Source organism: Heloderma suspectum, chromosome 2 (assembly GCF_057233095.1).
Source record: "Heloderma suspectum isolate Gila_16-S chromosome 2, 16-S_ref, whole genome shotgun sequence".
Classification (NCBI taxonomy): Eukaryota; Metazoa; Chordata; class Lepidosauria; order Squamata; family Helodermatidae; genus Heloderma; species Heloderma suspectum.
In genome coordinates, this window is record NC_139459.1 from 29,171,549 (window position 1) to 29,199,268 (window position 27,720).

Genomic DNA, 27,720 nt, shown 5'->3' on the forward strand with positions numbered 1-27,720 from the left:
CCAAGCCCACGGTCCCCCACCCATCTGAATGGCAGCAGGGAACTACAGTGGGAGAGGCACAGGCTCTGCACTGGTCACATAAATCCAAAGCGTGATGGAAATACAGAGCTCTGGGGCACCATTCTTCTCAGGGAACATTTCCTGAGTTTTTGGGCTTGGTGCTCATGGAGATATTCCTGTGCAGAAGCACCTACGGGAGGCCTGCGCAATGTTTGACCCTCTAGGCCAAATGGACTCCCCCAACCCACCAGCAATGTACAGCAGCCAACTAGGGGCTCAATTAGCCTTCTGTTTGTTCTGCCTGTCCTGGGGCTATAAGAACACAGGACGTTCTCAAGTAAAAATACAGGGCTGTTCAGCTGAATTTGCCTTCATGGGTCAAAAGTGGTACAGGAGTGGTGATTGAAGGAGATGCTAGTGACTGACCTTAAGTGGAATTTTGCCAATGAGTATGCTCAATACAAAATACACAAATTCCCAAGGGAAAATCCACCAAGTGTCAGGTTCCAGAGTATATTCTATCCAGTCAATTAAATTAAGCATAAAATGTCACATGAAACGCATTCAGTTCTGATTACATCCTCTACACCAAGAGTGGCAGCATGTGCCCCCCCCAGCTTATTTTGTGGCTCCCACTGCCCCCCCCCCCAAGTGCTGCTGCTGTATTTCCCCTTTAACACAAGGCACACACCTTATTTAATGGCAATAGCGCTCTTCCGGAGATTCCAGCTTTTTTGCAACCACAGCAATTTGCCAGGAGTGGGGTATGGCTCCTGGGGTGGGTGGGGAATAGGTCCCCAGGCCCTTTGAAGTTGCCCACCCCTTGCTCTACACATTTGGAAATCTGATGAGTTTATTATACACTTGTAAAATTCACTTGGCATTACTTTGCAGCTTATTTGGTGAAGCTGCTGCTGCCATCAACACAGTTAAGATCAGCCTTTCTGGAGCCATATTTTGGATGGATGCCGGAGTTCTTGGTGTTTAAAAAGAGTGGTACATCATTTTGGTTATACATGCATTGCTATTTGAGCAGATATACACATTGCTATCTGAGTTTTCTTTTTAATTTTCCCTTCCCTAAAAGCTGTAGTCAGAAAATTTAACCACCTGGAGATTTTCTTTTATTAGATATACTTAAAAAGAATGCACCCACATCTACTTTTGCCTTGAAAGCAAAAATACAAAATACAGAGTTAATGGATTAACTCCACCCAGAGTTCACAATCGAAATACCTTACTACTCTATCCTAATTGAGGTAGTGTTGATCAGCTCTTTTACTGGGAGTACTACATTAGTCCTTTGGAGTTTACACCACTATTTGGTCTACTGTGGCTGGTATTTTGGTTTTGCAAAGGAGTTATATTTAAGACCAAAATATCTCTGTAAATACTGATGGATATGAATGAATTTCATATGGTTAACAGGTGGGCATTAAAGCAGCTGAAGCCTCTACCTCTTCCACACAAATCTCCAAGAGGCTCTCATGGAAATGGAAAAACTCAAAGAGCTAAATCTTTTTGGGAGCCCCACTCCTGGCCCTCCAGGGGTTCTATAAATTAAATTATAGTGAAGGATTGATGAAAGCATTTTTGCCAAGTAATACTGTAAGAAGGGAAGAAACAGCAAACTGGGTTCTTACTTGCAGGTTTCTCTCACTGCATTATCTCTGCTGCCACTCCAAATATAAGGCTTTATTTCACAGTTCAGGAAAAAGGGCAAGAGTTGGAAAAATGGAGAAAACTGCCTTTAAGAGCACTCTGGTCCTTCCTGCAGTCTCCTAGTTGAAAAGTTCAAAAGGTACTAAATTAGAAAAAACATTTTTAAAAATGTCATCAGCATATGGGAAGGAAGCTCTTGAAACCTCTCCGATCTGTTCCCAGCTCTCTTAGGTCCTAAGTGATCACCAGGCCAGAGAGGTGAGAATGAGCATTCTCCAAAGATGGCTCGGGAGACACTCCATATATGAAAACCTAACGGCAAGTTGTCATGTTCCTTGCTAATTACCTAAGAAGAAGCTCAAACTCTCATCTCTGGCCATTTGTGGGAGGTGGGGAGAGCTGCCCTGCCTGAATTCCTTTCCCAGGAAACTGCTGGGTTTTTTTGGCTCTGGGGGAGCTTACTAATGAGTAGAGCCAAATATCTGATTTGCAACAAAACTCTAAATCTCTCTGATATTGGCTTAGAGGTGTGATGGTGGAAAAGAACAGGGAATGAGCCTCTTGGCAACCAAAGGTGGCAACTGTGGGAGGAGAAAAAACAGCACAGATTCAGCCATTGTACATCCAACCAAGGCTTTCAGATGTCAGGAACAACTTAGTGGAGGAATCACTCATCCTTTAATCAGTTGGGAAGAGAAAGGGCAAGGAGCCCAGGCAAAAAGGGGGCTCAGGAGAAATCACCAAAAAAACCCCATTTAACTCGAGAAAAAGATGTCTGCTTCAAGTGCTTGCCAGACTTCTGCTGAGGCAAACAGGAACAGGTGAAATATTCCTAGAGGTGGCTTTTCCTGTATGTATGTATGTATTTTTACACCAGTCTACCTTCTTTCCCTGAACTGGAAATGGAGCAAAACCATTTTAGGTATGGCAGTAGAGATAACCTAGACAGTGTTAGTTTTCATACAAAAACAAATATGCATAATATTACATGCCTCTAGGAACAAATTCCTACCACAAAAATATCTATTAGCACATGTACTGAGCTTAGATAAGGAATAAGCAAAATTGAGCTAATTCCACATTGACAAGCAAATCCTTGTATTAATTTTTTTTAAGCGAGGGGAGGTAAAAGTGAATGGACATATTCTTCCCAGTACAGTCCAGCTGAACTATTTTCATACACAAGAAATTATGTAGTAACCACAGTCCACTACAGCCTTTGTAATTAAAGTGACTGGGCATTTTTGTATGTACAGGTTTGCATATATCAGTTATTTGATTCTAGGGGATGCTTTTAGTATGGGGTCAAGATGCATTTGTTTCAAGTCTGCATTTATTTAAATTTAGGGATCTCACTAACAGCATGGGGAGAACTGACCTACACATTGTCACCATCACATAATCTGTGCAAAAGATCTCTGAAAGAACTCTGGATTAAAGCAAAATAGCGTCCACTTCAACATTACATGTTTAAGGCTTTTCACTACAATTATTGGTATTATCCTGCAGTTAACCTTCCATGTGTACGACTGAAGCAAAATGATAGAAAATGTAAAGCCATGGAATGTGGAAATTAATGTTTTTGTATCTTTCCTGATCAAAAGCAGCAATAGGTATATATTTTCTAGTTTTACTTGATAAAGTATGCACCCTTACCTGACAGAAGTCATGCTTGTTATATATCTAGACAACCAATTTACATACTGGATGAGCATTAATGTAGAAAACCCCACCAAAACAACATGCATTATATGTACAGGGAAAAATCTGATTCCAGGGGATTGATAAGTGATTTGTTCTTTTAAAATCAACTGTAGTGAAATTCCTTAATTGGTTCAGTTAATACACATTACATGTAACTGCACCAAAACTGCTAACAAGAATGTTTGCTATTATAACAATAAAATAACTTAAGACTGCCCCAAGTTATTCAGGATTCTCGGTCTCCAAGATCAGAAATTTCCCAAGTAGTGTTTCACAAAAATTAAGAAAAATATCACAGAAGGCCCATAGTTAATCCCCTGATGTCCACGGTTAGAGCATGCTCCATTGACAACAATGGGATACAGCCTAAGATACCCTGACTCCGAGGTTCAGGGTGAACAAGCAAAGCATCACTCTTTGTCCAGAACGGAAGTCAAAAGTCAACCATGTAAAAACATATCCCCGCACTCTTGTCCTCTATTATTATAACGTTGCATTTAAAAATAAGTGAAATGAAAACCTGTGCAAGTGTTTGGTGCTTGGTTCTTCTTGCATATCTTGGTAACTGTTACTTTCATTGTTTTAACAATTCCCCATAGGGCTCAGATAGATGGGGAACCAAGTTCCGCTGAGGAAAGGTTCTGTAGCCCAGACTCCAATGACATGTACCCTGAACTCTTGGAACAATTCAGAAGAAGATGCTTCTCTCTTCGTTGCCCAGTCAATTAGAAGTTATCCAAGGCTACCAGCAACTTCATATTTAGCAAACCATGGAAAACAAGAGGTCAGGATTCCGTTGATAGGTTAACTGTTTGTTGATTTGCTGGTACTGCTAAAACAGCTTCTGCTTCTTCATGCATCTAGAAGAAATAAGTAAGTTATATGGATTTCGTTAAATTCATTCTATCTGTGTTTTGCGGACTGTCAGGCGTCATTCGTTCCTTTGTTTGCTCATTGACAGAATCTGATTTTTTTTAGGGGTGTATGAGAATTTCATGTATTTTCACACACACTAATGCAAGCGAGCATTAGCACAAATGCACATTTGCACAAATCTGTCCCCAAGGTAAAAAAAACACAGTCTGCATGCCTGGGGAATCTGCATGACTTGGGAAAACCCAGTCTGCTGCAGAATCTACAGGTCAGATTCACAGAAAACTGAACTCATTTGAATCCACTGCGGATTTCTCCGACATTCCTAGTACAGAGTATTCAAGACAATTTATACAGGGACACCAGTCCAGTGGAAGCTGTCACAGAGTTTACTAGATTTCACTTCTACTCACCTGTAAAAACTGTACATCTTGAAAGAGCTCTTGTATGAACCGTCGAGATGGTAATCGAAAGGTGCAGTGAGCTAGCAAATAGGACACTTCAGAGTAAAGGCATATGTCATCAAATGCTTGGGGAAACTTCTCTTTAATTCTAATCAGAGAGAAGAAAGCTACTTATTTCCCACAATACATTTAAAGAACTATTTCATCTAAATATAACAGCATAAGGATTTAGGGAAGGAAGCTGTTCCACGGAAATCTATGAAGAAGAAACCTCAGGAGATAACCATTTGAAGTGCAAGAGGAAGAAGAAAAATACAGAATGGACAGACAAATACAAAACAAAAGTGGCTTGAAGGAATCTAACCCAAACATCAAAGGGCATATTCTCACAACCACTGCAGCATGTTAAAGCTGCAAGAGATGGTCATATCCCTGTTACCAGGTGCTGGATTCATCCACTGCGTATGTTTGACACACTGGCAGTGCTGTGACAAAAGTTGATCTGGAATTAACTGAGTGTGCAGATAGCACACATATGTTGATCTTACCAGAAATGTAACCTTTCCAAGAATGTTGAAGCCATGGAGAAAGAAGTTTTTTTCCTGGGAGGTTTCAGGAAAAAAAAAACTTTGGGGAAAATTGAAAAATATGTGATATTTATTGTTTTAGTACTCTTTACAGATTTAAAATTTTGTTACTTTAGGAACATAAAATGTATTACATATAACTTGGTTTGCTCATAAAATTATCATTATCATTAAAATTAAAAACATTTAAAGCAACTCAGTATATTTGCAATTATTGTCTCAATGAACTATACTTTTAAATTATTATACCAAACATGACAATTTTAATGAGAAAATCAGGTTATATATAATACATTTTAGGATCTTCAACAAGTAGTCCCTGAAACTCCTGAATCATCACAGAGGCCAGAAGATGCGGGAAGAACTGGAGGCAAAGTAAGACTGGTATACAGCATCTGTTCCTGTTTGTGAGGAATTAGCTGGGGTGAAATTCAGGGAAATCTGCTCTGAAAACAGGCTACTGAGAGCTTACTTAGCTGGAGAAGACTCTCTTACCTATTAGGAAAGGTAACCAACCATATTTAATTTAACCTTTAAGGTTTTCTCTAGTGGTGGTGTCAATCCCATGGCTATGCCATAGGAACCAGGCTACTGAGTTTCTTTCCAGTATCAAGGGTTTTATTTTGGTGGCAGTAGTTAAAATACTTATAGCTGAGGCAGCATTCCCTTATGGTGAGGTCTGACTGAGTCTATGAGACTCAACTGGCAGTGAGTCTCATAGATCCAAGTCTCACATTGTTCTGTTACATTTGATGGCAGTGGCAGGAGAACATAGTGTTTCTCTCACATATGGGTTTTAGAACTATATTCTTCAACTATTCTATCTAACCAGAATAAGCCCAGATACTCAGGACCTTGTGGAACAACACCCAAATGGTCAAGTATGTACATTTTCTTCACAAATTATGATATAGTAACTCTAGTCACATGTTGGGAAACATAACATGACTGGGAGCATCCCTAAATGGCTATCAGTAAAGTATACATTAGATCAATAATTTTAATAAGGAATGGAAGAAATAATTATGCTGGGGATCTTGCAGAGAGGGTTAAAAAACAATCCTCCACCTCCCTGGCTTTAAAATTTCCAGAAATTTTATATCTCTAGTCTTCCTATAAAAGTCTTCCTACTACATACTTTTCAGAGATCATTTTGGCAGGGTAAAGGTTGGGTAGCAATATACAGACACCTTGTCTTAAACATTTTATTAATCATTCTAAAAGAAAATATTTCATAATTTAAAATTGTTCAGTTCTTCAGATAAAACAAAAAAGGTCATTGGGGAAAAAAAATATCCCCCCCCTTATTTCCCCCCCTGGGCCTTCACATCTCTAATCTTCTTGCAGACTGACATGGTGGGAACTTTACAGTTTCTGACAGCCACCTCACATTCAAGGCAGATGTAGGACAAAGCCTAAAGGTAGGACTCAACTAGGGATGTCAGAGGAATCCAGTTTGAGGGTAGAACTCTGCGCGTTTGCGCTGGCTTGGCACCCCGGACTCCAGCTCACTCATCCATGAGCTGGCCCGACTCGACCAGTGTGAGTCAGGCCAGCTTCCGGACTTTTGCCACCTGCCAACCGCTTGTGTCTCCTTGCCAATGGAGAAGAGCATCTCCTTGCCATTAGGAAGGAGAGCGTGTGAGGGGTTGGCAGATGGCGGTGGCAGGAGTCCCTCTGCAAGCAGAGTGCAAGGGGTTGACAGGGACAGGAGTCTTGCACCGCCCATCAACCCTTCGCACTCTCCGTGCAAGGGGATTGGGGGCAGTGGGACTCCTGCCCCCACCAACCGCCAACCCTTGCAAGGAGAGTGTAAAGGGTTGACAGGCAGCAGGGGCAATTCTTGCAAGGAGACAGCGAGAGGTTGGTGGGAGGCACGGGACTCCTGCTGCTGCCACCTGTCAACCCCTCATGCTCTCCTTGCAAGGAGAGCACGAGGGGTTGGCAGGCAGAAGCAGCAGGAGTCCCTGTATTGTGGCCCTGTTTTATGCAAATGGCTCTTTCTCCCCCTCCTGAGAAACCATTTGCATAAAATGGGGCTGCTAATATGCACAAATGGCTCCTTTCCCCCTGCTCCTAGGAGGGGGAGAAAGAGCCATTTGCGCATATTGGTGGCAGTGCAGGTAGTGGCGGGGACTCCCGCTGCCACCACCGTGCGCAAACCCCTTGTGTTCTCCTTGGCAAGGACAGCGTGAGAGGTTTGTGCATAGAGGCAGCGTCACCAGTGGGACTTCTGCCAGCCACTGCCATTTGCAGCAAAAAAAAAAAAAACACCCCTCAGTAAAGTCACTGAGTTCCAGAAACTTTACTGGGGCTCAGCTTGCTCACGCAAGCTGAGCCCTTTCCATCGGCCCCCAAAAGGGCCAGATTTCCCTATGATGGACAACCCTAGACTCAACTACTGAAGCCATGACTGATAAATAATTGTCCTGTTTTGACTCTAGAATCCTGGGTAGCAACAAACCTTGCTGGAATGCCACTTGGGGAAAGCGGTGAAGGTTGGCTGATGGGCCATGGCTTCAATATAGTCCCAAAGGGAGCCTTTGCCAGTTCCTGAGCCCTTCACACCTGCCAATCTGGATTGCAAGTGAGAACAGTCAGATATTCCGCACGCCTCCAAAGCCAGATATGGCCCCGAACAACACACTGCTCTCTCTGGATTATATCATTTCGAAGGCATTCCCGCTGCATCCTCTTTGGGTATGCAGCTAAGCAGCTGAAGATTTGACAATGCCAGCTCACCCATATCCTCTCTTTCCCAGCTCCTTAGAAAACTAGTTAGTGTGGTGCCTGAGGCAGCTTAATCTGCTGCACTTTCCTCTCCCTCCTGCATCCAGTACTAATTACTTGTGGAAAGCTAGAAATGTAGCAAGAAGAGCGTTACTTACGTCAAGAGGCCTGTTTCATGACCTTTAGTTCCTACTGAACTACTCAAGTTGATCACTAATCGCAAGACTTCTTTTCTTAGTAGTATGCGGCATACTGGGGTATCATCTGGGATTGACTTTACGCCTTGAGAAAAATAAATTTGGCAATATGTAAACCTCAGCAGGTAGCCACTTCTGTATTAATAAAAATCACTGGGCAACATTGCCAAGCCAGTCATATTTTCTCTTTAAAAATGTAGGGTTGGTCAGGTGTTACTTTTCCTCATCCCCATATATGGGTTCAATATCTAGGGTCAAGGGAGAACTGACACTGATTCAGTTGGTTTGGGTGTTCCTTTTTACACATGATAGAGACCATCAGGAGGGAGGAGGCAGTGAACAACTTATGAGAGCCCACAGTCCCATTCCTGATTTCACCATGCACAGAAGGGAGAGGTGTGAGCTCAGGGAAGAGGAGAAGGTCGGAAAATGAGTAATGTCTGAATGGTCCCTTGAGAGACGACACATTATTTTCAACTATGTGGCAGAAATAATGTTACAGTTTTGGCAACGCTTTATAAGGCAGCAATCCTAAGTAGTGTTAGGGTAGGAGCATGTTCAACTGAAAATAATACTTCCATGTAAAATGTGCTAAACCAGGGTGCAAGTATCTCCCATTCTTGTGATAGTATCCAACTTCCTAACAATAATCAGAAAATAAGAAGTGCAACATAGAATGTCTACAATAAAGTCACTTACCTATGACAAGATCTGTACTCTTGGTACTACCAGCTGATCCGTGGGATGCAGCATCGCTACATCCTGAAATCCCAGAAAACTTTGAGGAATGGGAAACCACATCCAAGTGATTATGCATGGTCTTTCCACACCAGTCAGAATAAGGAATGTCTGAAACTTCTAATGAATTTGGATACAAGACATATGGAATGGTTTATACAGTAGTAGAAGAAATATAACTCACATAACTGAATATATTAAAAATTATAATGGCAAACACAAAGAAGATCCAAGAAAATGTGAACTATTGTTCCCATAAACATGACTGGTCAAAGGAAATTGTTTTAAGTTAATTAATTCGAGATTTACTACGTACATCCACAGGATCAGTAAATAACCAGAAAATGTTAGCTCTCATAGTACTGGGCACCTGAGAGTCAACATTTAATTTCAATGTAGGTTTCTAGATCTCATAGCTATCAAACATATTCTGGAAATTTGTTTGATGAAGCATCAGAAGCCAGAAGTAGGCACAAGGCCTCCAGCCTCCAAGACATTATACATTAATAGGAGCAACAAGACAGGTTAGAGAAATCACTAGATGTCTGACCGAAGGAGACCTAAGCGGTACTAACCTGTGCGACTATATGCAGAGTTCTCTTTGTTATTATGCTGATAGCCCAGGATGTATGTGCAGACACAGTAAAGGCAATTATCTTCAGTGTGCTCTTGGAGCCCAGTGTCTTCCATGTTTTCTAGGAACTGAGAGGCATCTGAACGGCTTGTGTTCATAATCTCCGTAAGGCTGATCTGCTGACGAAGCATCTGGAAGGGACTCTTTACAATCTCTGTAGAACCAGATGGCAAACCTGGAGATACAAGTTAAGCGACAGAAAAAGGAATTTAATGACAAATACCAGTTTGTTGCAAAACACCAACTTCTGTGATTCATCCCCAAGATGGATATTTTTTAAAATTATTTTATTCCTCAAATATTAATTAGCACTGCAGAAAATAAATTCACATCTTAATAAGTGTCACTTCTCCAACTGAACTATACTGTTGACAAATAAACAGTCAAATATAAACTAATGACAATCAGTGAAGAGTTTCAATTTACAAATGTCCATATATCTTCTCCCTTTCCACCACCAAAAAAGAAGCAACTCTGGATCTGTCAAAATTACTAACACAACGATTTGTGTAGTGTACAAATCTAAGAAGAAACAAAAACTTAGTAAATTTGTGTAGAAATGCCCTACCACAGTATGGTTCTATTACTTCCCCATGTCTCCTGTTCTTTGTATGTCTCATGTTAATTCATTTCATTTTCATTTATTTCATTTCTTGCTTTAAAAAGGAAAAGATCCCTTTCTGGCACAAGCCACGGCATGTTTTGAAGACATCCTTCCAAATAAGAGTCATTAAGGGTCCCACTCCAATCACATGTTTCAGAAACCCAGTCAGGGATAACATTTCCCCCCCCAAAAAAAAAAGTTGGTGGAAAGCTTATCACTGGTGGGAGGCAACAATCTAAGCCAGCCTTCCTACCTGGTGCCCTCCAGATACTTCGGACTTCAAGTCTCATCAGTCCTTGCTAGCATGGCCAATAGTCAGGAACACTGGGAGTTGGGGTCCAAAACATCTAGAGGGCATCGGGTTGGGGAAGGTTGATGTTAGCCAGAGAGAGACTGGAAAAGAAAGGTTACCTCCAGCATCTTGGGCAAAGGCTCGAGCACCTCGGTCATCAAATGAAGGCATAGTTTTTTTCTGGAAATAAGGTGTTTCCTTTACCTGAAATATTTCAAAGTGAAAAATTATGCAGTTGTGTTTTTAGGAAAGTAGCAAGTGCTTTTTTACTTCTGGTAAATATGTGAATTTAAGAGCTACAACTAAGAATTTAAGGGAGCAATCCTACAGGGATAGGTGGCCACCTCCAAACTCGGAGGCGACCACCTATCCAATGCAGGGCAGGAGAAGCACGGAGGAGATAGTCTGCTCCAGGGAGAAGGCTGCCAGATAACACATAGGATGGCATTTCTACCTTCCCCACCCCGGAATGCCCCCCAGAACACCCTGTTTCGGCCGCTCCACACTCCTCTTCCAAGTGCAGAGCTGTTCTGCACTGCCTGCAAGGCAGCACGGAGGGGGGGAAGGTCAGTTCTCCGGGGACCGAACTCAAGAGCGCGGGCTCTGAGGTCGATTCCCAGAAACCCACATATCCTATGGCCGTCTAGCTGCTGACTAGCGGCCATAGGATTGCTCCCTAAGGGATTTTTAAAATGCTATTAAGATTGATCAATATTTCTGTAAGTTAAGCAAACTACACCATGTTGACTCCTTCACAGTACAATGTCGTAAATGTTGCAACAGATGTAAAATGACAGTTTCATTCTGAACTGCATCAGAACACTGAATCTTATATGACTAAGTCCCTCACATAAACGTGCACATAAACCTAGGGTAAAAACATTGTGTACATACCTGAAATATTTCATTGATATCCACTGGGAGAGCAAGCCCAATGTAATCATCTGAGCTACCGTAAGTAGCATTGGACACCATGGACCGAACAGAAGAAGAACGCTGAAGTGTGTTTTGGTTAATAGGACTTAATAAATCTTCTTTATCTAGAGATGACGCATAACTTAAAGCTCTCATGAACCTGTAACAAAATACAAGGAACCAGTGACCATGTACTTTGAAAATCACACCCCTGGCTCTATAATGAGTGCAATATTTTTTAAAGTATGGCTAATGTATGCACTATTTGCCTCTTAGGGCAGTATCCAATACTGATGCTGTACTACCTCCGCTAGTGCCGCGCCCACGGGATCTACCGTGAATGCACTAGGAACTACAGCTTCTGAAAGCAACCCTAGAAACAAACACAAACGCTTGTTCCCGGAACAGGACAGGTCAGAGGAGATCCCTTCTGCAAGATCCACTGACGTAGCCTGTTCCAGAAACATTTGTTTCTGGTCCTTCCAGATGCCTTACGAAGCACTAGTTTCCCGTTGCACTAGCTGTAGGTCCAGCTATTGCACAGGCAGCATTGGATACTCCCCTTAGTATATTATGTACTCAAGAATGCTTCAAGAAAATATTGTTTAGAGCAAGAGAAACATAGGGCTTTATTATCAATTAGAACTGGGTGCTATTCTCGAATTATCCCAGTTTTGAAGAGGCTCAGTTCTGGTTCAGGCTCATCTGTATTTCTTAATTCATTAGGTCCGTTTCAGTACTGATGCAAACTTTAAAAATAGTTTAGATGACTGTTTCAACTACTCTGAACCAGTTCAGATATAGCCAAAAGAACTTCCTGACAACCTGATTTAAATAATTATTTTGGACTAATTATCTGCTTTGGGTGGGTAGGGGTTGGTTCTTATTCAATGTAACTTAGATTAAAGGCTAGGGTTCAGTTCTATTTCACTGAAAAAGTCTTCCCTTAATTGGATTTGGTGCTGTCTGACTCTAATAATTATAACTTACTAGCTGACACCAAGGTAAATCTTGCTTGTTGTAGGGATCAGGTAACAAGTAACAAGGAACTATCTTACAGGAAAGTTGGAAGACCAGAAGCCTTCTGATCTCAACATAGAAATTGGTAATGCACTAATGTCTCAATTCAAGACTAATTGTGTATATGCTTTATTCAACCTAAATACCTTATTTATATCAGCAATTTAAAGGACCGTGTATTTATTTAAAACTATTTTTCAGCTGCATTTAAGGTTACAACATTCTTATAAGGAACATCTGTGGAAACCATCCATAGCAGTTCTCCAACACTGTCATGTGTGACACCATGGAACATGAACTCAGACTAGCAAAATCCATTGTCTGTCTATTAATTTATATGAGTGAAAACTTAATTTCGAGCATTTTTATAAAGAAAACTAAGTAGCACCTAACATCATTAAAACTGAAAAGTCTATTTAGCTTAAGAAACGGTAAATACTGGAGAGCTTGAAGGACTTATATTTGTTCTATTTTTTCCTATTTATTTTTTCTCTTTCTCTCTTTTTAAATGGTGCCCTAGGGGTATGGGAGCAATTGTGGGGTATCGTAGGAGCTTCCAACACCACGTTATTTTACCTAATTTCCCCTCCTATTTTTCCAACTGCTTTGTGCTCTTGATCTTGAAGCTACTTGCCTCAACTTGCCTTTTTTCAGTGTAAGTGCTTGCTGATGGAGCAAAAAAAAAAGAAGTGTGTTCAAAGGAGTGTTTTATTGGGTTGCTGTTTGTGTCGCCTCTACCCCACTATCTTCTGATTTGCACCTATGAACCTGAAATTAGTTGCCTCTGTTTACATTTTTCTGTGCAGTGGGTTGCTACAGGAGCAAAGAAATGTGAGCTCAAAGGAATTCTTCTATGTTGCTGTATGGGTTGGAGACCTGCTTCTCTGCAATCCTTTCCTTTGAACTCATGAACTTGAAGTTAATTTAATGTGTTTGCCCTTTATGTGTAATGGGTTCCTGCTGTGGAGCAAATCCCCTGGTTCTGCTTACGGTGACTCCTTGATTCCACTTATGGGTGGCTGCCCTGCTCTCTGCCCCACCAGCCTCCAGCGGGTACAAGCTGCCACTGTCCTTAACAGCTGGAATCATGACATGTGTTTTCTCCCCTTCATCATTCCATGAGAACAAATCTTAGCTATGTTTTGAAGAAAAGCTGAAAAAATAAACGTTACCTGTTTGGTGTTAGTCGAGAGTCTAGACTACCAGACTTCATAGTAATTGTGTCTGTGAAGAGAACATCCTTTGCTGGAGAAGCCAGGGCTTCCGAATGCGACAAAGACGGATGCATCCTTTGCTGTTGCAAGCGTTTTAGCGTTGCATACCCAAAGGCATCTCGAGAACTGGTATAGCTAAAGTTATAGTCAGCCAGGCTTTTTATAGTAGCAAGTGAAGGAGCTTTTAGCGACTGTGCTCTCCGAGGAAGCGTGTGCGAAGACCCTGGTGGTACCAGGGAGACAGAATTTGATTTTGAGAGAGGGAGATGATTAGACTGTGGGGTTGAACACTGGATCGTTTTAACTGTCTTGGCACTCACCACAGTACTTAAACTTCCACAGTCTGTGTCTATATTTGCAGTGTCCACTCCCACTGTTTCCCTGGAAGGGCTTGAACTCATTGAACTTATGCCGCTTGTCGTGGTATCTGTATTGAAACTCAAGCTACGACTTTTGAAGTTGGTCTGTGTAGAAACTTCTCCTATGAGCCTCTCTCGGCTGCTGTTTTCCCTGTGATTTTCATGGACAAGGCTTTTGGGGAGCTTGAGGTCATTTTCGCCAATACTTGGGGTGCTATCTGCATCTTCACTGTGCCTGCTCCCAACAAACGATGTTTCTAGTTTCAGAGTGTGAATTTTAGGCACCCTAAATATTGGGGTAAAGTCATCCCCCCGTGTGAAATCCATGCTACTGGAAGGCTCAGTGACTGTACGATTTCTCCTCAGGCCCATCTTGCTATCTGAGGAAGACAGCTTGCCACTTTTAGGATCGCTGCTACTCCTCTGTTTTTTATTGGGTAAGGTAAGAGAATTTAAGATGCGATTTTTCACAAGCCTGCTGGAAGAGAAAAAGGGGAAGGGATTGCGATCCTTATCCTTCAAGGACCCAGCTCGGTCATAGGGATTCTGTTCTGCATCTTCAGAGATATCTAAGAAAAACGTGCTAGTAGAAGTGCTGCCAACTCTGTCATCTTCCATAATGAACATGCCTGGAATTAAATGAGAAATTTGCACTGCTAAAATGCTTTTGATCTACGAAAGACAGAAAGTAAAACTCATTATGCAAACACAGTAGGTTAGACCCGGACTTAGTCATGTTTCTAGTAGACCCACTAAAATCAGTGCGACAAGTCAGCCATTACTAACTAAATGCCTGTTGATATCAACAGGTATACTCTAAATATGACTAAGTCTGGATCTAACCCACTGCATACTACATGAAAGTAAATTGTATGCACATTTCTTAACATAATTTACAAATCTGAAGGACAACACAGTTCCCCACCATTAGAAGGAAATATTAAAAATTATCTGTAATTACATACCAGATTTTATTTCTTTAAGATATAAACACTGCCTGGGACAATGCTTATTTTAAAATTAAGCAATAAAATATTGGCAGCTTGCAATCCTAGATCCCAGCTCAGCAATGGTATTGAACGTTTGGTGATATTTCAATAGCAATTATGTATGAGATTTTCTTCAGCAATCCAAACTTTCATATATAGCGCCTCACATTGTTCTCATTATAATATATTTTTAAACATATTCAAACTAGATGACGTACCATCCACACAATTAGCAATTCTGTTAATGGATTTTTTGAAGTACACTGCTCTGGATAGGGACAGTGGTATGGGTTAAAACACCTCCCACACCAAGGTCCTGATCCGGACCACACACATCCCACCTACACCAGCAATTTACTTTTTCAAAGCAATTGCTAATTGCTCTCAGACTATTGGTAAAGACAAACAACACTTTCAGAAATATCACTGCAGTTGGGGGAGTGCATGCTTGGCTGTTCTTCCACATCAAGAATTCCCTGCACTTCAGAAGCTTTTGTTTCAAGCAGAAAACCTCTTCCCACACTTGGGAATGGGACTGTTTATTTTTTTTCATTGCAAGTAGAGATGCCAGCAAAGTTCTCCCAAGCCAAGCTCAGATACAAGTTTGGGGGGGCTCACAGAAGTCCCCTAACTCTTCCTCAGCACAGATATTTCCCAAGTTTAAATTATCTTATAATATTTATACACTGGATGACAACATCCCATGCTACGTTTGAACCATATGACATGTCTACAAAATGCAAAACAGATTTGCATTGATCCAATTTAATTTCAACATCCATATATGTTTGGGGGGAACACTTTACTCAAATCTCTCAGGAGTTAAATATTAATGATGTAATAGCTTACTGTGCTTCTCAGACCTTTCCTATGTAAAAAATGCTGTCACAGCACTAGCAGTAACAAAGCTGCTCTAACATAAAACAACACTAGCGTAACATCATTACCATTTGCGATGCAAAGAGAAAAGCTGCAATCTGCTGTCAAAATTCAGAGGAAAATCACTGCTTTCCCTGGTTTCCTAGCAAGCACTAATGACATAGGCTAGCCTAACACTGCTAGCGCTGTGACATCATTGGATACTGTCCTGTATTTGTATTTCCTTTTTCAAAATATCTTTCAAAATACCTTCATCATGTATAGGCTAGAGAAATTTCAACATGGTATGTCTCCTTCATATCAATACTTTTCCTTGCTATTCTAATTGATATCTTAATTATCTTATTGATGTCTTTCTATATTTACTTTCCAACTTCCTAATGTTCTGATTAACGCCAAGGTTTTCTGAGCCTTCTCTTCAAATATGATGTAATACTCAAACTGCACGATTATATTCTTTTTTATATTTCCCATATCAATATTAAATCAGTGTTTCCAGCTTTCTTGAAAGAAATTTCTCAATTAATTTTAAATTCTTGCATGGAATTTCTCAATTCTCAAATTTCTCAATTAATTTATTTTCTACACTATCATCCTAGAGAAAAAAATGGATTCACTGCTCTGGAATTTGTTTAGATGTGAAATGATGTATACATGTTGTAAATAAAAAAAATGAATCTAATTTCTATGCCAACTTTCCCCAAACTTGGTGTCCTCCATATGTTTTGCACTACAACTCCCAGCATTCTAGAACATGCTGGCTGGAGCTGATGAAGTCTGAAACATCTGGAGGGCACCAGGTTGGGGTGTTCTATGCAAACAAAACTCCTGCTTTATTTTTCCATTCACACCTTGTGTATACCGATGTATGGTCTGAGATTACATTTCCAATCTTTTGTACAATGAAAATAAAATGTGCCATGTAAAGTAAAATCTTTCACACTCAAAATTATAGAATCCCTATATATTCTTTCCATCCATTTTTTAAATTCCCTAAGGATACGCTGTTACTTTCTACAAGCTTTGTCTTCCTTTATCCATTACAAATTAATAACTGAATTAAAATTTTCATCTTCATGTAAGAATATGATTTAAGAGTAGAAAGGTAGTATCATCTCTAAATTACTAGGAAACGGAGAGCAGCAGTGTTCCTATGTGACTTTAAGCTAGAAATCCTGGCTTATTAAACCATAATGTTAACAAGCTGCATGCCAGTGCAGGGGTGGGCAGAAGGTAGCTTGGTATCTACTGGTAGATCTCTGGGTGATTTGCCATAGATTGGCAAGGATTCCTGACTCCTAATGGACTAACAATAGCAACACCAAAAAGCTTTTTTTTTTTTGGTAAATTAGGTTGCTGAAAAAGATCTCTGGGGGTGGGGGTGAGAACAGAATAGGAGTGGATTTTTATGTGAAAGGACTTAAGAACTTGGTTCTGGTACTGAACAAAAATACCAATAAATAAATACTGTTCTAAGCATGTGGTCAGAGACACCTTGTTCCTTAATTTTTAGCATATACTTAACCTGAGTTACTATTTTGAACTTCGCTCCAGTTAGTGCACCTCAGGGTTCTACTTAAACACAAAGTAGACCCTGCAAGCCTAATGTCTGCCCATCCCGTATTAATGCATGCTCCTCCTGCTCATATAAATGGCTAAACAAATGGGGCATTGACAGCTTAGTGTGTCATCTGAACCTGGGATACAAGCCATCTTTAACCCAAGGTTTAAAATTGGTTTACAAATCCTGGTTTGAGTACAGTAAACATAATCCTGGGTTTGGCCATCACACTAAGCTATTCAGGCTTTGTTCACTCGCTTGCATGAGCAGAAGGAGCAAAGCAGGAATGAAAGAGTTGAATGAACCAGTATGCAGCTCATTTATACTGTGGTTTAAAATGCCAGGATTCCTGGTTTAAAGCAATATGCAAATGCAGTTACTGCATTTCTATACAGAAATCACAGCCATACTTTGTATATTTTATCTGAAGGAGGAGGAGGTTTATTATCTGTGCTGATGGCACTACACATTCTTACTTGATGGTGCAGATTCACTTTCACTATTGTGCCTTGAACTGGTAGACTCAGAGTTCAAACTAAGCGTACTGGGAATAGAAGAGAGTTCACTGCAGAGTTGCTCCATGTCATCAGGGACTACTGGCCAAGGCTGCCTACGGCTGTGTCTCACTGCATCCCAACTGTGATTCTTCAGAATGTCACAACCTTGTTTCGTTTTGGCTATTAGGCCAAGCACGTAGACACACGTCCTATATTTAAAAAACAGAAATCCAATTTAAACAGGTATACATACAGTCATGTGAAAAAGTACACCCTCTTTGAGTTCTATGGTTTTACGTATCAGGACATAATAAAAATCTTCTGGTCCTTAGCAGGTCTTAAAATTAGGTAAATACCTCAGATGAACAACAGCACATGACATATTACACCGTGTCATCATTTATTTTACAGAAATACAGCCAAAATGGAGAAGCCATGTGTGAAAAACTAAGTACACCTTACAAGTCAGTAGCTTGTAGAACCACCTTTAGCAGCAATTACTTGAAGTAATTGTTTTCTGTATGACTTTATCAGTCTCTCACATTGTTGTGGAGGAATTCTGGCCCACTCTTCTTTACAACATTGCTTCAGTTCATTGAGGTTTGCGGGCATTTGTTTATGCATAGCTCTCTTAAGGTCCTGCCGCAGCATTTCAATCAGGTTCAATCTGGACTTTGACTGGGCCATTGCAACGCCTTGATTCTTTTCTTTTTCAGCCATTCTGTTGTAGATTTGCTGGTGTGCTTGCGATCATTGTCCTGTTGCATGACCCAATTTCGGCCAAGCTTTAGTTGTTGGACAGATGACCTCATATTTGACTCTAGAATACTTTGGTATACAGAGGAGGTCATGGTCAACTCAATGACTGCAAGGTGCCCAGGTCCTGTGGCTGCAAAACAAGCCCAAATCATCACCCCTCCACCACCGTGCTTGACAGTTGGTATGATATGTCTGTGAGGATATGCTGTGTTTGGTTTTTGCCAAATGTGCCGCTGTGCATTATGGCCAAACATCTCCACTTTGGTCTCGTCTGTCCAAAGGACATTGTTCCAGAAGTCTTGTGATTTGTTCAGATGCACCTTTGCAAACTAAGCAAACTAAAAAGATTTGTTCAGATGCAACTTTGCAAACTAAGCAAACTAAAAAGAACATGGCAGCATGGCATTTGCTGCCATGTTCTTTTTAGAGAGAAGAGGCTTTCTCCTGGCAACCCTTCCAAACAAACTGAACTTGTTCAGTCTTTTTCAAATTGTACTGTCATGAACTTTAACATTTAACATGCTAACTGAGGCCTGTAGAGTCTGAGATGTAACTCTTGGATGTTTTGCAATTTCTCTGAGCATTGTACGGTCTGCCCTTGGGGTGAATTTGCTGGGACGTCCACTCCTGGGAAGATTGGCAACTGTCTTGAATGTTTTCCACTTGTGAATAATCTTCCTCACTGTAGAATGATGGACTTTAAATTGTTTGGAAATGGGCCTATAACACTTCCCACATTGATGGGCAGCAACAATTGCTTCTCTAAGATCATTGCTGATGTCTTTACTCTTTGGCATTGTGTTAACACACACCTGAATGCTCGAGACCAGCAAACTCCTGAGACTTCGGCTTTTATTGAGGTGGTCACACTTGCTGATGATCAATTAATCAAGGGCATTTGATTAGCAGCACCTGGCTGCTACTTAGCCTCTTCATACCTATGGAAGCAGTAAGGGTGTACTTAGTTTTTCCATACATGGCATCTCCATTTTGGCTTTATTTCTGTAAAATAAATAATGACACGGTGTAATATGTCATGTGCTGTTGTTATCTGAGGTTGTATTTACCTAATTTTAAGACCTGCTAAGAACCAGATGATTTTTATTATGTCCTGATATGTAAAACCATAGAACTCAAAGAGGGTGTACTTTCTTTTTCACATGACTGTACATTTTAGGTTCAACAGGCAGCAAGCTATAGTTAGGTTATAGAAAATATTTTTATGCATCTTCCCCCTCACTCCCAGAAAATAGGGGCTTTTTCGCCATGTAAATAATTATTTGTGAAATGCAGATAATAAATACTTTGAGCTGGTCTGGAAAACATAGGCTGTAAAACTGAATGGCCTAAATCCAACACAGAGTTAGGCATGCTTACGCCCACTAAACTCAATGGGCTTAAAGCATCCCAAACTGTTTGTTGGAATTCAAGTCAATAGGTTCACATACAACTTGTAACTCTGATGTGGCTCATTCATTAAAGTGGATACAGAGTAGGATCAGAAATTTAATAACTAAATCAGAGGAGTGATTTTGTTATTCACTACATTGTACATTATATTACTCAAAATTGTTGTTCAGTCGTTCAGTCGTGTCCAACTCTTCGTGACCCCATGGACCATAGCATGCCAGGCCTTCCTGTCCTCCACTCTCTCCCAGAGTGTGCTCAAGTTCATATTCATTCCATCGGTGATGCTATCTAGCCATCTCATCCTCTGCCGTCCCCTTCTCCTTTTGTCTTCAGTCTTTCCCAGCATCAGGGTCTTTTCCAGGGAGTTTACTCTTCACATTAGGTGGCCAAAATATTTGAGCTTCAGCTTCAGGATCTGTCCTTCCAAGGAGCTCTCAGGGTTGATTTCCTTTAGGATGGACTGATTTGACCTCCTTGCAGTCCAGGGGACTTGTAAGAGTCTTTTCCAGCACCACAGTTCGAAAGCATCAATTCTTTGGCGCTCAGTCTTCCTTATAGTCCAGCTCTCACAGCCATACATTACTACTGGGAAAACCATAGCTTTGATTATACAAACCACTGTCGGCAAGGTGATGTCTCTGCTTCTTACTATGCTGTCTAGGTTTGCCATAGCTTTCCTCCCAAGGAGCAAGCGTCTTTTAATTTCATGGCTACAGTCACCGTCTGCAGTGATCTTGGAGCCCAAGAAAGTAAAATCTGTCACTGCTTCCATTTCTTCCCCTTCTATATGCCAGGAAGTGACGGGGCCAGATGCCATGATCTGAGTTTTTTTAATGTTGAGTTTCAAACCAGCTTTTGCACTCTCCTCTTTCACCCTCAACAACAGGCTCCTGAGATCCTCTTTGCCTTCTGCCATTAGGGTGGTATCTTCTGCGTATCTGAGGTTGTTGATCATTCTCCCGGCAATCTTAATTCCGACCTGTGATTCATCCAACCCAGCGTTTCTCATGATGTACTCTGCATATAAGTTAAATAAGCAGGGCGACAATATGCAGCCTTGTCGTACTCCTTTCCCAATTTTGAACCAATCGGTTGTTCCATGTCAGGTTCTTACTGTTGCTTCTTGACCGTCATACAGGTTTCTCAGGAGACAGGTAAGGTGGTCTGGTACTCCCATCTCTTTCAGAATTTGCCACAATTTGTTGTGATCCACACAATCAAAGGCTTTAGCATAGTAAGTGAAGCAGAAATAGACGTTTTTCTGGAATTCTCTGGCTTTCTCCATGATCCAGCGAATGTTGGTGATTTGATCCCTAGTTCCTCTGCCTCTTTGAAACCCCACTTGTACTTCCGGTAGTTCTCGGTTCACATACTGCTGAAGGCTAGCTTGTAGGATTTTGAGCATCACCTTGCTGGCATGTGAAATGAGCGCAATTGTATGGTAGTCTGAACACTCTTTGGCATTGCCCTTCTTTGGAATTGGAGTGTAAACTGACCTTTTCCAGTCTTGTGGCCACTGCTGAGTGTTCCAAATTTGTTGGCATACTGAGTGCAGCACCTTAACAGCATCATCTTTTTGAATTTTAAATAGCTCAGCTGGAATACTGTCATCTCTGCTTGCTTTGTTGTTAGTAATGCTTCCTAAGGCCCACTTGACTTCAATCTCTAGGATGTCCAGCTCAAGTTCAGTGACCACACTATCATGGCTATCAGGTCAATACTTTATTCTTAATAATGAATAGAAACCAAATAATACAGATCCAGTCATAAAGAATATTGACAAATCACACATGAGCGAAGTCTTTGTTTTCTGACACTGTCCTGGTGCATTGCCCCTGCAGTAGGCCTCTTAATTTAGAGGTGCCAAGATAGTGATAAGCCAGATCCAGGTTTGCTTACAAGGAGCCTTTATTGAGTACTTACAGCACACAGGAGTACCCAATGGTTGGATCAGACAGTTTCTCTGACCCCAGAGCCATGGGGTAAAATGGGTTTTATACCATACACGTTAGCAGTGAAGCAGCATGACAGCAGCAAGCGTTATTTAGCATTCATTTGCAACTTTCCCAGCATAGGCTAACAGCACTCGGTCAGAAGGGAAACAATCAGAACTTTCCCAGCACAGACGCCTGCAGCTTTAAGGTAAACAAGCTTCACTTCCCAGGCACATTCAGTGGTAAGACACTGCAGCTCGTTAGTATGGAATGTGCTGAGGCCGTGCTATCGACCTTTGACTCATCCTGGTAAATCAAGAGGCCTGTTAGGGAAAACAGCAGCCAACTGAACCAAAGTCAGAGAGCATTATGGATCATCTAAACCCCTCTAAAACTACTAATAGCTTGGTTCAGGCTTGAGGCCTTACACCTGGTTCACATGTAATGGAAGCAAATCGTATGTTAATTAATTAATTAAACCACGATTTGCCAGAGTTGTGTGGCACCACCATCTTGAATATGCAACCTTCAACTGCCCTGATTGGAGGGTATTCCGTGACATGCAAACCTGGATGCTATGGATTAAACAACCCACAGTTAACCTACAATTTATTCTTAGGTTAACTGTGGGTTTTAACCCATGAGTAACCCATAGTGCCTGGGCTCGCCTGTCAAGGAATAACCTCCAACTGGACCAATCAGAGGTTGCATATTCAAAACAGCAGCGGTATGCTCTGTGGCAAATCGTGGGTTGATTAATTAAACCATTATTTAACACCATTACGAGCAAACAGGGCCAATGTAACATTTGGGTGGTTTGCTAAGCAAGTATACCCTATTTTACTCTATTTGGAAGAACAGAAATTCCATTTTTAAGATGATTGTTGGAAATGTGGTATACCAGTAAAGACGGTGAAGGTGCAAAATCAGTGACCAACATTACTATTGTAACATATACACAATTAATTTTCAAGTTAGAATGTAAAAGCCTTGAGGTAAAACAACAAATTCTTATTAAAAAAAAACTTGGATTTTTGTTTTTAATAAAAAGGTTAAACTTTAAAACATGCATTCTAAGCTCTCTAACTGTGATGTAACTTTTTTTTCTCCTAAAATAATGGACCATTTGTGAAGAATGAAGCTACAGACTGAAAATCTAATCATTTTAATGACTCCCAGACAAAGCAAAAAACCTGTAGATGTTTTGCAAGGAAGTTTTCAAGATATACCTACCCTCTAATAGATAGAACCTCACAATGCTGGGCGAGTGCCATTATATCAGGAATCACATTTTCTTCTTGAAGCAAATTCAGACCCCAGTTTGAAGATCCGATATTGCCCTGAAATTTAAATATAATTTATGATCAAATGTGCTATTGGTTCAGACTGGCTGACACAATAAAGTACGGTGAAGAGATACTGAACTAGTGCTTGATTTATAAACAAGATATTTTATTTAAATTCCATACCATCTCTGTCTGCAACTATGGCTGAATATGTTACAGGTACCAACTTAGAATCAAGCATGTTCTGTAACATGTAACCTACTCTCCCAACTTTCTAATGAATACAAAAATGCCTTTTAAATCTCCTTAGCACATTTATATTTGACTCATTATCACACTCGCACCACAACACAAATTATGGTTACATCTGCCTAGAATTATAGGGTTGGATCCAAAGGTTCCATTCTGCCACTGGGAGTCTTCTTCCAAAGGAGGAAGGGAACTTTTGGATCCAGCTCATAGAGCAAACTTCCCAAACCTGGTGTCCTCCAGATGTTTTGGTCTTCACATCCCTTCAGCCCGAACCAGTATGGCAAATGGTTAGGAGTGCTGGGAGCTGTAGTCCAAAACTGGAGGACACCAGGTTGGGAAAGGCTGCCATAGAGAATGAGGAAATATACTCATGTACCCTTTACTTTGAGAGTGACATCCCAGTTCCTTTCTTGGATTGAAAAGAAAAGGGCTAGTGTACCCTAGAAGTCTAATTAACAAATCCTGGATGCTACACTACTAGCAGTCAAGACGAAACTATAATTTAGGCAAATAATGTGTATTAAGTGATTAGCATTGTCACGTGAACCTGCCCAGATTTTAAGATTCTTGAGAGAGGTCCTTTTCTCTGTCCCACCATCGTCAGCAGTATATTTGGCAAAAACATGAGAGGACCTTCTCAGTGGCTGTTCCCAGGCCTTGGAAGACAGTGCCAGGCAAAGCCAGGCTAGTTCCCCCCAAAATGATACTTTTATTCAGAAGAACTTCTGATTTAAAATTGATTTGTTTGCTGAAGTAGGATTTAAGTGGTGGGTGCAATTTATTTCTTTTTTATTTGTGTTTTTAATTGTTCGTATATATGTTTTAATTACATTTTGAATTTTTAAAAAGACTTTATTATCGTTAGCCCCCTTGAGTGATATTTGTAGTGGAAAGACATGATATGCATTAAATAAATTAAGTAATCTTACGCTCTTTTACCCATCAGTAGGTAATATCCTAGAACATAAATAGTTCAAGTAGGTACTCCTTACTGGTATTTATAGTTGTAGAATAGTATTTAAAAAATCATGATGGATATAAATTTTTAACTAACCAGTGCCCAGAGAGCTGCTTTCAATTGCTTAATCCCTTCCCATTTATCCAGCATGGGAGAACGAACAGTGTAACTCAGGTCAGGAACAATACTCTAAAGAATAAAAAGAAAAACAACAAAGGAGTTTCAATAGATAAGGCTTAATTTATTTATCAATTGTTGAATTGCTTTTCCAGCTTACCTAAGTGCTGAAAGTAACATAAAAATAGGTTATACATTTTGTAAAGTTACATAAATGCTCATAATTTAAATGAGAATACTAGTACATCATATATTTTTTTATTGTTCACCACTCTGGAATCTGTCTAGATGTGGAGAGGTATATAAAGGTTGTAAATCAATCACAAATGATCACTGGTAAAACTGAATAAAGACGTCTGCAACAATTATAACAACTCTAGTCAGGAAATAAGTCCTTTCCCATTTCATAAAGATTTTTTTTGTAAAAGACATAACTCAGACAGTGTAAAGGTTAGTCAGTATTCTCTTTTCCTTCAATTCAGAGAGACTTTGAATTAACAATGCCAAGAAATTAACACAGCTGAAAACTGCATCATATAAAGGAAAGAGCAGCACTATTTTGTGCACTTCAGAATCAACCAGCTACTCTTTGCTGTTGCATCTCAGAACTTGTTCACACTGTTTTTACAGAAGTTGCAAGGCTGTTTCTCATATCTTAGCCCAGAAGGCCAGACATGGGGAAACAAGAGGATGATTGGGTGGATATGGAAAACACATGCATGACCCCACCCCCACCCCCAGTACTCCCTGTTTCTGCAGTTGTTATATGAAGTTCTAAGTGGGACTCACACATCATCCCATGAAGCGAGTGAGCTGCAAAATCTCATGAGTTTGGCTCAGATGTTACAGTGGTGCAAAGGTGACGAGAGGAAGACTGCTTGTCTCCCATACTTCTTCATCAGATCCCTAGCTATGCTTAGTCATCTGGAGAAGTTTTTTCCCCCACGGACTTTGCAATGGCCATTGAAAACCTCCGTTTATCTTCAATTCTCTCCTTTAAATTCAGCTCACTGCATTCCCATGCTATGTGGGAAAAGCTCAAGACTTTCCCATATAAACTTTCCTATATAAAAGGGTGAACAACTTTTAGTTTATAGCGCTTCGTTGCACGGAGACTGAACGACATTCATATAATGCTTTCAAAACTTAGGAAAGAACGATTTTAATATATATTACATTGTAGATAAAACCATGTACAGTTATGAGGTTGCTTACTGAAGACAAGTGCAATCCTGAAGAACCAACAATTTATTCTGCCTTAAGAACTTGTAACTGTGAAATGTATCAGTTTGGAAAATATAAACATTTTGAAGGACATAAGTGCATAAAACTAGTTAAAAGCTCATACTGTTATCTACCGATACTTGATTGAAAGGACAGACCCCACATCCCAAAAACACACGGGAAGGATACATTCACAGCATACAAGAAACAGAGAGAGGGAAAGGCTACAAGATAACATGATCTTCAGGGAGGCAAAGAAGTTCCACTGCAGGAGATCACTTCCATGTTTCTGTGGGTCAAATAACCTCTGGGCTTGGATTATCACAGGGAGGGGCCATGGCTCAGTGGCAGAGCATATGCTTTGCATACAGAAGGTCCTAGGTTCAATCCCCGGTATCTCCAGGCAGCGCTGAAAAAGCTCTTGCCTGAAACCCTGAGGACCAGCTGTCAGTCAGTGTCAAAAATGCTGGACTAGGTGGACCAATGGTCTGACTCGGTATAAGGTAACTTCCTGTGTTGCTGTGTACCAGGAAACAGATGGCAAGAAACAGATGTACTTTTGCTCTGTCCTATAAGTGAACTCTATACAGCCTCAACCACCATTATTTCCATAAGTTAAAAAGACAGAGAACACACAAGCTCCCAAGGGAGAAAAGTTAACTTTGGAAGTGCTGGCAAGGGTTTATGTCATAGAACAAGCATGCATGCATGACCTAGGAATTCCTGGTTCCCTTGACTTTTTATGGGTCTAACTAATAAAAGCTAAGCCAAATTGTATGACAGGATAGCACATGCTGCACAACTTTGAACCAGTAATATCTAAGTAAATGCAAAAAACAATTGTAAGAAGGTTGTAATGTATTTAATGTTACCTTTATTTTGAATCAGTTATATTAAGTTTCCTCACCTGAGCTTCCAACAAATGGCAGCCTGTTTTGTGATGTACCAGTTGGCCATAAAGGTGAACTGGCAGATAGACATGTGGCCGCTGTAATCTGGTAGAAAGAAAAATGGTCTGTTTGCATAGGATTAATTATGACAGTTTCAAAACCAGCCACATAGCCATTGCATTATGTAGCATTCTTTTAACAAGCCAATCAAGATTCTTTGTACATTAGCTTACCTTTGGTTGCTTCGACGAACATAATTATCGCCATCAACAGGTTTGCGATAGGTGGTAAGCGCTTCATTAAGTTGTTCTTCTATCAACTCAACATATTTTAAATTGTATTCCTAAGGTGATAAAGGAATAGAGAGCTCAGCAGAAACAGCAAATATTCTTATTTATAATACAATACTATGTTGTGATCCAAGTGAGAAAAGTCTTTCCATAATCACAAAGGAAATATTGCAGATTTTAGAAGTGCTTTTTATTAAAAATGCAAAACGCATTTAGAATAAAAATATTTCTTGAGTTATTTTCTGTACAATGTAAAGACTTCTGTTTCAGACATAATTTGTAGAATATTATCTGCCTCACAGTTTTACGGAATAAATTCTTCTATCCTATAAAAACGGGAAATTGGGGTCTTTCTTGTGAATGTCCTTTACACAGCACTTCAACAGTTATCTTCCATGGTGGATCAATTTCCGCCCCCACTCAGTAAGTGAAAAGATTTGGGTGTCATGCCATGCAGCCAAAGGATCGACTCTTCTATTCTTGGCCCAGACTGTCTCTTTCAAACGGGCAAAACTACATGTTACATGGAGACATTTTTACCATAACTTCTACAGCTAATTTTTCTATGGGATAGTAGCTTTGGGTAAAAGCAGTTTGGAGTGAAGAATGAGAGGGGGTGGTTAACTGTTTCCTGCCTGCTATTCTTCCCCTGTACCTATCTTCAAAGGGAAAATCACAGTTCTAGTGCCTGCAGATCTAACCCTTAAGTTATCACATGCCAGTAGTTGACATGCTGAGCCA

The 27,720-nt window shown here is 40.5% G+C and overlaps 1 protein-coding gene across 7 annotated transcripts in view; it reads right to left on the reverse strand.

Annotated features, from left to right (window-relative positions):
* Window positions 1-1,073: 1,073 nt before the first annotated feature.
* RICTOR (RPTOR independent companion of MTOR complex 2) overlaps window positions 1,074-27,720 on the reverse strand; it is a 108,119-nt gene continuing 81,472 nt past the window's right edge. For 6 of the 7 annotated variants that reach the window (XM_084833105.1, XM_084833104.1, XM_084833109.1 and 3 more), the window contains 13 exons: window positions 26,923-27,032; window positions 26,707-26,794; window positions 24,555-24,647; window positions 23,196-23,302; window positions 17,839-18,068; window positions 13,533-14,562; window positions 11,320-11,500; window positions 10,545-10,629; window positions 9,471-9,704; window positions 8,857-9,015; window positions 8,119-8,242; window positions 4,653-4,791; window positions 1,074-4,226 (listed from right to left, as the gene is read on the reverse strand). In XM_084833105.1, coding sequence (XP_084689231.1) covers window positions 4,152-4,226; window positions 4,653-4,791; window positions 8,119-8,242; window positions 8,857-9,015; window positions 9,471-9,704; window positions 10,545-10,629; window positions 11,320-11,500; window positions 13,533-14,562; window positions 17,839-18,068; window positions 23,196-23,302; window positions 24,555-24,647; window positions 26,707-26,794; window positions 26,923-27,032 — 2,655 coding nt within the window. In that variant the 3' untranslated portion in view covers window positions 1,074-4,151. The remainder of the gene's footprint in view (window positions 4,227-4,652; window positions 4,792-8,118; window positions 8,243-8,856; window positions 9,016-9,470; window positions 9,705-10,544; window positions 10,630-11,319; window positions 11,501-13,532; window positions 14,563-17,838; window positions 18,069-23,195; window positions 23,303-24,554; window positions 24,648-26,706; window positions 26,795-26,922; window positions 27,033-27,720) is intronic. The other variant, XM_084833106.1, reaches the window with a different exon arrangement.